Source organism: Ammodytes marinus (assembly GCF_949987685.1).
Source record: "Ammodytes marinus genome assembly, chromosome: 15".
In the NCBI taxonomy this organism is placed as follows: Eukaryota; Metazoa; Chordata; class Actinopteri; order Uranoscopiformes; family Ammodytidae; genus Ammodytes; species Ammodytes marinus.
Window position 1 is genome coordinate 21,650,205 of NC_137219.1, and position 14,490 is coordinate 21,664,694.

The following is a 14,490-nucleotide window of genomic DNA, read 5'->3' on the forward strand; positions in this document are numbered from 1 at the left end:
TTAACTATCACAGTTTAGTCTTCTTTCTTGGAGGCGCGGCTCTGTCTCTGGTAGTAGAGCACAGTGAGCAGCACCCACATGTTGAGCAACGTCATGGCAATAAACCGCACCAGAACTAGGACAAAGGGAGAGAGAGAGATTTCATTAGATTTTCTTTTTTTAAGATTATTCTTTTTTGGCATTTAAGCTTTATTAAATAGTACAGAGTTGAAATTGGGAGGGAGGGAGGGGGGTGACCTGCAGTAAAGGTCCAAGGGTCTGCTTCGAACCCACGACCACTGCAACGAGGCCTGAGCCAATATGGTACTCGCTCTATCCACTACACCACCGGAGTGCCCCAATTATATGAGATTTACAATAGATAGATACTAATGCTTAGGATAAGGATTCAAACGTTTCACTGTTAGACTGAATTGAGAAAGGCATATAGAACAACAACATAGTCGCAAAAGAATGACAAAGTCATAAAAAAACAACTACAGAGGCAAAATGAACAACTAAAAAGTGACTCAAAACTGTTTTGTGTCTTTTCAGTCAGGGCTTTTTAATACTACATAGGAGGGGGAACTTTGACATGTCTGTGCCCAGGGGCCTGTGGTCTTATAGTCCATCTCACAATATTTAACTCAACATTAGCCTGTTATCAGTATTTTCATTCTAAGTAGCATGTAAAAGCTACAACCCTGAGTCACCCCAAAATGTGTGTTTTTCTTTAGTAATTTAAAGTGATTAAAGTCATATGCACATAGGCACGATATGACTAATAACATTGTAGATACCACCAGGTTTTCCCATGGCAAAAATCCAGACTGTATAAAGAGTTCATAAGAAATCCCTATCTGGGATACAGCGCATCCCACAGTCATGTATCATTCTGTGTGACTCACCCTGCATGTCTCCAGTGGTCACAGTGGTGGTGTAGATCCGCGCTGAAACAGAAGAGGCCTAGTTAATGACATCCTCATTATCCAAGAAGAGAGCAGCTCATATTTCATTAATGAAGTGTGGAATTGCTGACTTATTCAATTAGGAGCGGAGTAAGTGGTACAATACATATTCATAGCTTCAACCATCACAGTAACAGTACTTAGGGGAGGGGAAAAGGTCTCGTAAATTGTTTTCGGCATGTCAGAGTGTATTAGGAATGCTAAACATGAAGGCTAGACAGATAAGAGGGGTGATATTGGCCTTTACTTCGAAATATGCAGAAATACATTTATATGCGTAATAGTTTGAGACTATTTCTGAGACTCCATTAACCTGAACTAATTGGTATTTCTAATGAGACAAGTTCCAAAGATTTCTCCACACCATCAATGTGATACTAATTGTGGGGTCAATGCTTGACTTTGCTATTGTAAATATGTTTGTTGTTTTAGCAATTAGTCGCTATAGAGACAGATAAAGCCCTTAGGAGCTGGTGAGGAGCAAAATCAGAGCTAAAATAAGAGTGAATATTAGATTTTATTTTAAAAATTATTGTTATTCCTGTTCTGGAGTATTTGTTCTATGCTTTGCGACTGACAGAGGACTAGTGTGTATTTATGTCCAGAATGCCATACTTTACTCACCCATACAGGTGTAGGTAGCCATAGTCCAGGTGAGGGCGCTAACCTGTCCTGCGTCCTTAGACTTCCACAGGCATTGCAGTTGGGCCAGTTTACTGGTTGCACTGATGAATGTGCACAGGCTCTGAGAAGAGAGAGAGAGGGGAGGTCAGACTCATCATTATGACCAATGTGACTCTACCATTCAACTTAAAGGTGGAGTCAGTGATTCTGGAGATCGATGGTTGTCAAAATCACTATGTCAAAATCAGTGAATATTTCCTGGATCGGCTGTGTGCATTGAAGAAAAATCTTGTGTTAATACACAGCCTAGGCTCTGTAAACTGGTATGTAAACAAAGGGTTGTAGACAACGGGGGCCCACAGTACCTAGCAATGCCTGCTTACAGAGCCTTGGCTGTGTAATAACACTGGATATCTTACTTTAGCACCACACAGTACGGACCGGAGGAGATATTCACTGATTTTGACAACAAGCATTCTCCCGAATTGCAGACTCCATCTTTAATTTCAGATAGCTAACATTGTTGTTGCTGTTCTCTTCTATTTATATGCACAAATGCCTTCAGACTCATTCAACTCATTTACCCGACAAAAGGCATTTGGCTTTCATAAGGTGTGGGAGATATGCACACCAGGTGCAATGAGCTCTCCACCTCATTACTGCTGACTGCTGACGCGCCATCTCTCCTTTGCTTACTTTGAGACACACTGCCACGTATGATTGATGTTAAAAGGGCTTTATTATTACCATAGCCAAGTCTATGATCCACTTATCCACAGTCAGGAGCCTCCAACCTCCAATGAACCTGGGCACATTATGTCAAGGCCATAACATGCTGTATTAAGGGTTGTTGATTCTCTTCAAGCTCTATTTAGATAGATAGATAGATAGATAGATAGATAGATAGATAGATAGATAGATAGATAGATAGATAGATAGATAGATAGATAGATAGATAGATAGATAGATAGATAGATAGATAGATAGATAGATAGAAAGAAAGGATGGATATACTTTATTCCCACCCCCCACACAAACAAACACACACCCTAAAAACTAAGTGTAATTTGATTTGATTTAACCCTGCCGAAAGAGATGAAATGAATAAATAGCAGTGAAAGGATACACCAAGGCATAGATGAGGCTCTGTCGCAGGCTGCCATTGTAGTGAAGGATCAGGAGCAGTAGAATGACATCTGAGGACACAGAGGAAGGTTATAAACACACTCAACAGATCAATGGAGGGGGGGGGGCTGCACTTTTCAACCCGCCCCACAACAACAAGCTAATATTTCTGATGTTGTTGTCAGGCAGTCTTTATTGTTTCGGTCGGCAGACGGGCCTCTTGGGAAGTGGATATGGGTACAGTTTAGAAGAGTGATGGGCTGTTGTTATTGAGGTGGTTGCATATGGCAGATCAATAGAGGTCATAGATGAGTTAATAGCGCTCTCTAAGGAGACCCATGTCAAGTCATTTGTTTTCTATTACGTGTAGAAAACAGTTATTGCCTACATCAACCATGCGGATGGTCTATTGATTTTCCGTCAAACCCCCATGTGTGTAATATTAAACTGTGGACCATGCACTTGTCAATTTGATGTTCTGCTTTGCTCTAACATGGCGAGTTACTGTGTTAGAGTTCTTATTTAAAGGCAATATAGATGGGACAGTGTGAGACTTTTAGCACCGACTGTGTTTCAAATATAGAAACCAATTTCTGGCTCCACAAAAATAAATTGGACAGGAGAAAATTACAAACATGTACACACCCTTACATGAGATATTTGGACCCCTTAAATTAATCAATATTCTTTTTTTTAAACTGGCACTTCACATAAACAGCAATCTGGTAGTTCATAAAAAAAACTCACCTTGAGCAATGAGTATTGGATATTCCAGGTATGTTGGGGGTGGGTAGTCATAGTACATCTGGTATGTGACAAAAACGATGTACCTGTAAAACAAACGGTTCCATGTCATTGCATTGAGGTGTTGAGTTTGAAATCACACAGGCAACGATCAAAAACAAACGTGGCAGAAATGGGATGTAGTGTGTGAGGGTTTTTTTCCTTTGCCGCCATGTCTGGGTTTGCTCAGGCATTATGACTGGCAGTGACACATTGTTTAATAGCCAAACAGTGGCAGGCGTCAACATAAAGTTCACTTTGTCTAAGGAGGGGGTTGGCTAAACACAAACAGGATCACCACTTGACAAACTCCAGATATGTTTGCTTCAGTTACAACAAACGTGGGCCTCCAATTAGCGGTAGCCTTTAGCAAAGGAGTTGCTGACATTCTTCAGCCGGGGATCCTGTTGTTTACCAAACATGGCAGCTGGGTGTGTGTGTGTGTGTTTACAGGCTGTTGGCGTGCACAGCTTTCTATATGCGGCAGGTGGAAACTGATGCAAGTTGAAGTTGCCTTGATGAAAAAACAATCAAAAGTGACTTCAAATTAAAGCTGCACAAGGTGTGATGGTCAAATAGCTATCGGCTATTTGACAACAGGCCAGCATGCTGTGTGTGTGTGTACACTGCACAGAGCCAGCGCATGTTGAGCAGCCACGCCAGTTTGTGATGTTTTATACATTACAGACCGAAGATCTCTCTCTCTGACAGCAGAGGAGGAAGTGATGCAATTTCATCAAGATTGATCTGAACAACACAACTTTCCACTTCCTACATAAAGCATGAATATCTCACTCAAGTGCTCACTCAGTCAAGGCATTGCATACTATGTAGCATTGAAATGTTACTTATTGTACCTTTAAGATGTGGTTCTATGGAAGAGGATTAGGGCCAGGTAAAAAAATAACAACTTTAAACTCAGGGTTCTTCTGAGTGTATTCTCAGAATCTATAACTGTATTCTAGTGATCCCAGAACCCTTTGCTCCATTAACAAAATAGCTTTCTCTAGGACCTCTCATGCACACATACTGGCTGAAATCCTACAGCTTTGGTCAACATGACGCACAGTGACACTCTCACTGAAGTTGGTTCCCTAAAGGTTCTCATACCTCTAGGTTTAAAGTCAGAATACTGAGTTTGAAGTGACATCATTAACATTTTTTTCACATTTTGGTCTAAACCTCTTTCATGGTGGACATGCTGTGAATAGTGAAAATGGCACAGGAGAGTCAGTCCATTACAATGTAATACGTATATTTTATAAAATGTCTTTTTTATTGTTTCAATCTTGACACTGTACCCAGTGCAGCTTTATGGCTATAGGCGGTTTGACAGTAGCATGCACAATGACAGCTGCAGGCTTCTGCTCACCAACACAGTAGGGACATTGAGTGGAGTGCAGCTACAGCCGGGCACAGAGGAGAGAAAAGGACATTGGGAAATGATAGAGCCTTACAGACATGAAACAGCTTATAGTCCCAAAGTCACGTCCTATAGTGGAACATTAAAACATGCAATAAGTAGTTAGGTTAGGCGACATGTGTCCACCAACCCAACCAGGAATACCGGCTGTAAGTTTGAAGACAGTAAATGTCTATCTTATCAATACCCCCTGTACACAAGAACCAGTGTGCTGCACTGATTTACAAGCGCACATGGCACTGTGGCATTAGGACATGTACAGACTTATGGAGGACACATTTCCTACACAACCTCAATAAATCAACCAAATCCTCTGCTCTGACACAAACTGCACACTCGTTTTAAGCTTTCCCCGGTGGGATTAGGTTGTATTGGAGAGCAGCTGTTCTGTGTGTGTGTGTGTGTGTGTGTGTGTGTGTGTGTGTGTGTGTGTGTGTGTGTGTGTGTGTGTGTGTGTGTGTGTGTGTGTGTGTGTGTGTACACAGGAGACAATCTCTTAATGCCCTATATTTATTTTAAACTTAATCTTGAAAACAAACTGGTTGTGTATCCCTGTGGATGAGGCTGCTCTTCCCTTATTGTCCTTACCTTAGGATAATGTGTTTAACTTTGGTTAAATTATAGCCTACCAAAGACAATAATCATTCTTTTGATTCGTTTGGATGTACCCAGCGAGGAACAGGAAGACAGATTCACAACACATCAGCATTGAATAACAGTAAGTAGCAAAATAGTCTACACTGTGACTGCATAGTAGGCTATACCTTTATTTACATTTGTCAAAGTTCATTTCCCCTTTCCCCCCATGCCACAAACTATACAGACAATATATCAGAAATTATTATTATTAATTACTATTATTGTCATAAAATAAATACTAATTAATCATTGTAGAAACTCAAATAACTTCTGCAATAAATCACATACCCGGTCATCTCGAGGAGAAGGCTGTTGAGGCTGACTCCAGTCGATGATTTCGCACGCATGAGTAGGAAAATCTGAGGGAACTTGATCACCATGCACATGAACAGCGTGCTGAAATTAGCGACATGCAGCAACGTATCGGTCTGCATTGTGGAGATGAAAACAAAACAATACAAAGGATAAACTTTCCAACGTCAGATCTCAGTGAATGTTTTGCCACAAGTAGCAGCCAGATGTTTCTACCGCTGAGGATTATAAACGTCAAGATGGAGGATTTTAATGAACTACTTCCGTTCTACACTTTCAAAGTAAAATCAATTAGAGCTTATTTTGAAATGCCGTCCAATTTATGGGTTTTGTTTTTGTAATTGTCGTAAAGATGGCTAACGTAAAATACTCAATTTAGTTCATTGGTACACAATTAGCTATACTTTCCAAACAGTTCCAAGAAATTAGATGCGGTTACATTTTATTTCGAAGGCGAACACGTTATATTTTCTTTGCTTTTCTGTGAGCTTGACGGTTTCCTGTCAACCGGCGTCTATTCTCACTTCCGCATACATCCACTGCAAGCTGATTGGCTTGTTGTGCTCAGGCTCTAGTCTAGACCGAAGCATTTCAAATGCTCACTTGAGTACATGTGATGTCTCTCTCTTCCTGCCTTCTTAACGTTCTTGAAACCACACTATGCATGTAGCCTATGCAATCATATTATGGAAAGCCTATATTCACTTTTACTTAAATAATACTATAAGAAACTCTCCAACTTGAATTATTGCAAAGTCTGCCTTTGAAATAGCATCATAGTCTCCTTCTCTGTAGGCCTCCTTATTAAACATGTGGTAATATCTAGTAGGCTACTTACACAACACAATCAATTCAGTACACCCAGACATTACAATGCAAACTCTTTATTCCAACGAGACAATGACTGCGAATACAATCTAGCCACATCCTGATCATACAACCATGTGATGATACCTTTTTAAAATTCATTGAGGAGCAACATTTTCTGTTCAAATTCAGACACAGTGGCAGTGATTTAGAACAATGTTGAAATATACAGAACGGCCTTTTAAGGCACCTACAATGGTACACATATCGGATACATGCTGCCGTTCACATAAGGTGCAGATAGATACAAGCTACATCATCATGAAAGTCACACACACATTTAAAGGTGCAGAAATAAAAGAATAAAAACAAATTGAGAACCAAAATAACATATGCTCTATGAGTATCAGTAAAGATTTTTATCAGCTGTATTCTATGGTTTCTTAATTCTTTGGTGTTTTTCCTCTGAGTGCTGTTTGAGTGAATAGAGATGTGGTGGTGATACAGGCGCTCACTCCAAATCCAAATCTGATCAGGTATCTTGTTAGATCATCAAATGTCTTATCAAATACCTGATGGGGCTCAGATGACATGAATTTGATCCGTGGGTGTCCTCCCCTCTCACCTCCATGTATTGGTGAGCTATTGCCTTTAACATAAGCTTTGTACTGCTTTGCATACCTAAAACTACGAGTAAACATATTGTCGATAAAGTACAATATGATCATTAAATGACTGCATATCTATCTATAATACATATATCCATACGTGTAGATTAGCAGATGTAGGACAGCAAACACACCATTTCCCCTGACTCCTTCCCTGATATGGCTTCTATACAGATGTCTGTATTTTACATAATATTCACTCTTCAATAAAAATGACAAATGACAAAAAAGCCCAACAACATTACAGGTGCGGCTCAGAAAAATTTGAATATCAATGAAAAGTAAAATTTTACAGTAATTAATTTTACAATACAGTACAGCCCCAGCCTTATAGAGTCCATGAGGGTGAAGACATTAGATGTTGATGTACAGAGTTTTTAGATGTGTGAGGTGACTTGTGTAGCGAGCAGTCTTATTAGCAGGGCTGCATCTCTGGATCCAGCTTGCGTTTGTGATTATTTCCAGACCAGAGTAAGAGCCTGTCCAGTTTGACCAGCTCACTGCCCCGCGGAGTGGACAGTCTGCTACCAAACATCCTGTTGGTGGTGTTGGGGACGCGGTCGGAGAAGAGAGACACGTAGCTGGGTGAGGGTACTTCTGGCTTCAGCTCCCCCTACACACATACACATACACACACACACACACACACACACACACACACACACACACACACACACACAAACACACAGGGGTTAAGTCATATTAGCTACTATATTATACAGCTGAATTGTGAGCTGTAGCTAACGTGGCTAAAAGGTGCTCTGAGGAACTTTCAGTTTGCGTAAATTCTAGCACCCCCTTTGGACAAAAGCGGTAGTGTTTTTACTACGCCAGCTGTTGTTCCTGGGTGAGCGTACACGGACAAAGGCATTAAGATAAAATCTATATAAAAATAGCATTCTTTGCACTGATGGTTTCGTTTGCTGTTTCATGTAACGTATGATCATCAGAGGAAAAATTTGACTTTTTCAGAAATATTGAAAAGTTCCTCGTCGTAGCACCTGTAAAGTTGTCATTTAATGTAGCAGTGCCAATGGGGCTTGGTTGTCAGCTGTAATCAGATAGGATGCTTTCTACAACACTGTCATCAACAATGACACTGAGTGTAAAGACATTACTTCAGTTTGATGCGCCATTATAAAGTGATTGTGTTTTACAACAAGCTGCTGCATTGAACCTAAAGCTGCATCAGGCAGAATGGGGCTTATAGTTGTCAGCTGTAATAAGATAGGATGCTTTTTACAATACTGCCATCAACAATGATTATCAGTCTAAAGAATTCACAGGGAGTGATATTTTAGATGAAAGCTACAGCAATGAACTATTGCTGACAATAGAACATTTCAGATGATGGGGTTTATGTAGTAACTATTGTATTACTCAGTGTATTAATAAAAAAAATATATTACCCCTATATTAATTTGAATACAGTCATAGTAGGTTCAGCACTGATACAGGTGTTTACATGACAGGTATAGGCTAGTTGAAATATCACAGGAATAACTACATTGGTGAAATTCTCTCTCTCTCCCTCTCTCTCTCTCTCTCTCTCTCTCTCTCTCTCTCTCTCTCTCTCTCTCTCTCTCTCTCTCTCTCACACACACACACACACACACACACACACACACGCACGCACACTTTTAGTCTTACCATCTGATCATAGTTCTTGAGAAAACCCCAGTTCTTCTCCCTGTGGACCAAGATGTATTGGTAAAGCCTGTATGGATTCAATGACCTAGAAAACTAGCTAGGCTACAACTTTCAAATGAGTGCAAGAATTTAGTTTGAAAGCAACATCAGAGGTTCTTCTCACCATTCCCGCACTCCTCTCCTCTCACTCAATACCACGTCTCTCCACAACTGGTCCTGTTTGATGGGTTCCTTCAAGTCCGCTTTCTGCTCTGCGGCGGACGCAGCGTCTCCTTTAGCGGCGTAGTGTGTCCTGTTCTCTGCAGGAGGCTGGCTCGTTCTGGGCCTGCTCCCATTGTTTCGTTCTGGTAACCGGTACCCAGCCGAGGACACACGCCTGACACTGTTCAAGTCCATCATGGTAGCTAGATTCAAAACTAATGCTGCCTGCTACTAGATTGGGAAAACTGATTTGAACATATAATGCAAGATTGAAGATAAAAACAAGTTGTGGTCTCTGCGCATTGAGCGGAGTGCGTGTAGAGAAATCACTGCCAGCGCTTGCTTGAGCCTTTTTGTTTACGTTTCCATGGAAACTGTGAGAGGGCAAATAAAAACAGTTTCACAATAAAATTTCGCGTTTAAAAAGCCCTGTAGTAGGCTACCATTTACCACGAGGGAGTTTGCAACAAGTGAGAGCATACTGGTCTTGAAGCACAAGTTAGGCCAGGTTCAGATCAACCTAAAATGAGGACAATTTGACAGAACAGCTTCTGTCTGTGCAATAATGTAGGCCTATGATGCACTGACCTGTGTTCACTTTCCATTCGTTTTTTTGTTTATCAAGAGGTTCCTAATTTCATCATTTGAAGAGCTATTTTACCACAGGCTTCAAAAAAAAAAAAAAAAAAAAAAACATTTTAGTAGGCCTATATAAAAACCAAACATTGAGCAGCTCAAATTTTTTCTCTCTGTAGGCCTATCACTGATGCTGACACACTCCTGCAGAGGATAAAAACATATTCCATGTCTCGTTCAGAGTGTTTCAGAATATGAGTAGTAGGCCTAAAGATCAATTGCATCATCAAAGTGAGTGTCAAAGATCATATATATCCAGTTGAAAAGTGTAGGCTACCTGTTAAAAATAAGTGAGTAGCCTATGTCTTCAAACACTTGAATAAGAAATGTGCTTGTAAAGAAACAGCTTGCTTTTAGAGATATGCACATTCAAACTTTTTTTTATCAGATTAAACCATCCTTATGTGTAGCCTACAACCAGACGTTAATCTACCATTAGACCCCATAATTCTTTGTGTTATTTTTTTTCTTTAAAAAAAGTAGGAAACAATAAGTGCCTCGAGACTCGCTGATGTATTTGATAGGCTACATTTTTGATTTATTTAATTTAATTTTTTAATTTGTTGTTTTGAAAAGTAAGTGTGCTTACTGTAGTAGGCTATCTCTTTGCTCAAGATTGCTGCTTGCTATAATGAGTAACACGTTAATATGAAAATGCCTATTTTGTATTTTGAAAACTTCGAATAAAGAAAAAGATTACCTTTATTTTGAAGATTTGAAAAATAAGGTTACAATAATATGCCTTTACTGTGAAACCGGATGTACCATAGATATGTAGCATACTGGATGGAAATTTAATCCGTGGCTGACATGTCATTTTCCCAATGAGCGTATTAAAACGAGCAGCAGGGTTAAGGTAACGTATAGGTCTTTTTTTCCACATAGCCTACCGTTAGCTAAACATGACATGTATTTCTATTTTGTAGTCCTACAGTGCATTATAAGCTGGTAGGATGCTCGGGCCAGTGTAACACTATCCTTACCTCCGAAGAGCTAACATGGAATGTCAACTCTCGTGGCAACTTTTTCCACATTGTATGGGCATAAAACCTATGGCTGCTGACTACTTATTTACGAGGCATGGAATAAAATAAATATTAAGCAGTGTAGTTTTATTACGTGCTGTCTTTTTACCATATGCTAGCCAGCTAACATTTTGGTGCCAGCTACAGTATGTTATCTATGCTAATGTAGGGCTAAATAACATGTGTTAACATCCAACGTTGATGCCTAATTAATTAAATGAGCGTTATGACATCTGATAAGCTCGCATAGCTTCAGCTGTCCTTAATGCTACACACCTGTGAGACGAGGCCGAGGGAGAGCTAGGTGGACCTCTTCGCCTCATGATAATTGACTAGCTAAAAGCAAGTGTCACATTACGACATAAGTGTAGCTCTTTCATGTAGCTTACACATTCTATATAGTATAATAAGCAGCCTTTTGTTTGTTACTAACTTGCATAGCAGTTATATTTCTGTGGGACAAAATGTGTGAAAAGCTGAGTTTTTTTCCCCCGGTTGTATGCTATCTCTGACTGGGATGCTCACAGGTGTTTTCAGTAATCGAGGCTGATTAGACCGCCTCTTATTGAAGGCAGGTGACAGGGCTGGCTAATTAGGCTAAGGGTAAACACCTGTGTTAGCGCACCATTTGTGTGTAGGGTCTTTTGACGTTATGGTATTCAATGAAGTGAACCTAAACCCCCCCCCCCACACACACACACACACACACACATAATTAACTTTTTACTCTATGTGAATGTTTCTGTGCACGACCATAGACCTACAACAAAGTTGTGTGTTGGTAAATGTTGAGAGCAATGAGTTTGAAACATGTCGCAGTATTGTCTGTGCATTGGTTGTGAGGATGGGAGCACTCAGCAGGGTGACATCATGCTTTGGACAAACAAGGAGAGGCTTATGCCAAAGTAGACCATTGTCCCACGTCGCACTGTCAAAGTCCTAATCTGTCTACATAACAGTCAGAGAGCCTTATAGAGAATGTCTTGTGGATGCTTAACAATTGACTAAGATGGCGATTAATGCTCTCTGTTTAACAGTTCAGTTATTAGAAATAAAGACACTTGGTTCATGCTTTTCACATTTAAATTGCAATATTTAATCAATCACCTTATCTGTCTAAAATGATTGACTTACTAGGCTTGTGATGATAACCCTTTGAAGTGTTTTGCATCGAATCATATAATCTTGAATTAACTTTGTAAAATGAAACCATTTCCCTTTTCTAAAAGACAACCAAATAAAAACGTTCTGAGTTCCATTTAGCAGTTTCAGGATCATGCTATTGTGTATCCTGACTCACTGTCACTCTCTGTGGCTCTCTGGGACATTTGAATACAACTGAGACATTGAGACATGTTATTATTGGTAACACCAGTGCTTTCACTACCAAGACAAATCCAATTGTTTTGTGTGAAAAATGTATATGACTGGACCTGTTGCTCTTCACTTCCTGTAGTATCTTCTATATGGCTGCATACTACTGTTAGCTTAAAAATGTTCTTTTGTCCCATTAAAACAACATATTTTTCTTATAGTAAAGTGTATTTTTTTACAAAATGTTGTTGTCTTGTACAATGACAATAAAGTTCTATTCTATTCTATTCTATTTTTGCGGGAGGGTGCGGGTTCAGCTGCTCCCTCTTTCTGTAGCTGGTACTGTTGCCTAATGCCTATGGGTGCTTTGGCAGGGGGCTCTCAAAGGGGAATGGGTCACTGGCCTCTTAAAGTGAGGGACAGTTGTCCTAATAAGATACACTCTGCTGCCCTTTTTACACTGTGTTTGTTTGCACTGTCACCCTAAAGCCACATTCCCTGCATAGTGGGTCTTGTGGTACCAGTCAGATGAGATAGCAGTGGGGTCAGCACATGACTGGAAAGTGAGAGTGATATGCCAGCCTGGGAGAGTCAAAGTGAGTAGGCTGTAAATAGCAACTAGACCTGGGAGTCAGGGGATCAACAGGATATAACCAGAGAGAGAGAGGGGGGGGGGGGCACTGTTGGAGATAGAGGAAAGGACTGTCTATGTGCTTGTTATTTCTGGTTAGTTGTTCTGCTGGACCCAGGGTGTGTCTCCTGATCTGAGCTCTCATGGAGATCAACAAGGAAAAGGATAAAGGAGGAGAGGACAGTGAGTGTTGGTTTGTTTGGAAGTGTTTTGTGCTTTTCCCGTCTTAGCAGTGAGCGTGTGCGTGTGTGTGTGTGTGTGTGTGTGTGTGTGTGTCGGCTTGCCGGCTTGCAGTTCAACCTCCTTCCTTTTTAATGTCAGGGTTTGGTTATTTTTTATTTATTTTTTACTATTGTCCTCCTCATGCATTTACCGTAATGCACATGAATACATTAGACCTTGTCACTCTTTTGTATAGAAATGCCACAGACCTCACAGGAAAAATGGTTTCAACATGATGATAATGACAGCGTTGACTGTGCTGAAATGTGTGTAATAGTTACAACTGTTAGGGTTACTTTAAAGATTATGTTGTAAACATTATTAAGGCTGTTGGTACTGTCATAATGTACTATCAGTTACTTTACTTACCAGTAAATGCCACCTTGATATCTAATCTGACACAGTAACATACAGTACTAGTCCTGCTTTAAAGGCAAATGGAGAAGCTCATTGTCTTAATGGGACGGTGCCAGATCAACCAAAAGCTTCGGTTAAGTCATTTCTATTCCTCAAATAAGTGGAGTTGTCAGTTCTTTGTTGAGATGAGACCTAATTGTGTTGTCAGAATAGGACTTGTAACGTTGTTGTTGCTGTGTGCCACAGGCCTTGAGGGGGAGATGACAAAGGAGGATGTTTCAGAGTGTGTGGAGGGAGACACTGTGCTGGGCTGGACCTCTTCCCATCAGCGGCCACTCATCCACCAGGTGGCCTCTGCACCCATGCCCAGTGACTGTGGTGAGGATCCACGCACGCACGCACGCACGCACGCACGCACGCACGCACGCACGCACGCACGCACGCACGCACGCACGCACGCACACACACACACATTCAATAGGCACAGTGGAGCGCTGTGACATTTCAGGCTAATTAACACACTCGCTGCACTACCAAAGAGACTATGAAAAGATTAAACAGCTCTATGACTGGAGCTGGAATTGGAAAAATGCTTCCACTGCATTTTTGATCACACACTTGAAATAATGATCAGTTGACGACACGTTGAAAGTCTCAAGCTTTAACGATCAGAATGAAGATGATCCAGACGGGATGAAAGATCAAAGTCCTGAACACTAAATAACTGCTGATGTGAGCCCCGTCTCTTCTGGTGCTAGTAGATATCTAGTTTCTCAATTTCTTGCTCATCATTTATTATCGTTATCATTTAATGTCATTTTTAATATTGTGAGTGAGCCACAGTTTGGATGGTTTCATTCAACAATAAATGATGGTCACATTTCTTACAGATTTGTTTTCTCTATTTCTAAAAGGCTAACATGTTATCAGTGGATTCTGAGTGCTGGCGTACAATCCATTTTTTAAACCAGAACAAAATGAATTAAATCATGTTGTTATTGAATAGTGTGAAGGGATCTTAAATTGAATATCTTTTATGAATTTCAGTCAATAAAGCAAATACAGAAGGTTTGACGCTGGTTAGATCCAGTGTTGGCATTCTCTGTGAAAGGCCAAGCTTATTTGT

The 14,490-nt window shown here is 40.4% G+C and overlaps 3 protein-coding genes across 3 annotated transcripts in view; 1 reads left to right on the forward strand and 2 right to left on the reverse strand.

Moving 5' to 3' along the window:
• Positions 1–4: 4 nt before the first annotated feature.
• On the reverse strand, positions 5–6,064 carry slc66a3 (solute carrier family 66 member 3). Its single transcript, XM_080042338.1, has 7 exons — positions 5,830–6,064; positions 3,444–3,526; positions 2,698–2,767; positions 2,319–2,376; positions 1,572–1,692; positions 888–929; positions 5–115 (listed from the first exon to the last, which is right to left on the reverse strand). The coding sequence occupies exons 1-7, from the start codon at positions 5,973–5,975 to the stop codon at positions 15–17; spliced, it is 621 nt and encodes a 206-aa protein (XP_079898464.1). The 5' UTR covers positions 5,976–6,064; the 3' UTR covers positions 5–14.
• Positions 6,065–7,743: 1,679 nt separating this feature from the next.
• Positions 7,744–9,374, reverse strand: cimip5 (ciliary microtubule inner protein 5; the record flags this gene model as incomplete). The annotated part of the gene is made up of 3 exons (XM_080042308.1): positions 7,744–7,941; positions 8,979–9,018; positions 9,142–9,374. The coding sequence occupies 3 exons, from the start codon at positions 9,372–9,374 to the stop codon at positions 7,744–7,746; spliced, it is 471 nt and encodes a 156-aa protein (XP_079898434.1).
• A 1,224-nt stretch (positions 9,375–10,598) lies between these two features.
• LOC307262196 (CAP-Gly domain-containing linker protein 4) overlaps positions 10,599–14,490 on the forward strand; it is a 32,588-nt gene continuing 28,696 nt past the window's right edge. Inside the window, exons 1-2 of the mRNA XM_080042982.1 lie at positions 10,599–10,671; positions 13,611–13,742. Coding sequence (XP_079899108.1) covers positions 13,625–13,742 — 118 coding nt within the window. The 5' untranslated portion in view covers positions 10,599–10,671; positions 13,611–13,624. The remainder of the gene's footprint in view (positions 10,672–13,610; positions 13,743–14,490) is intronic.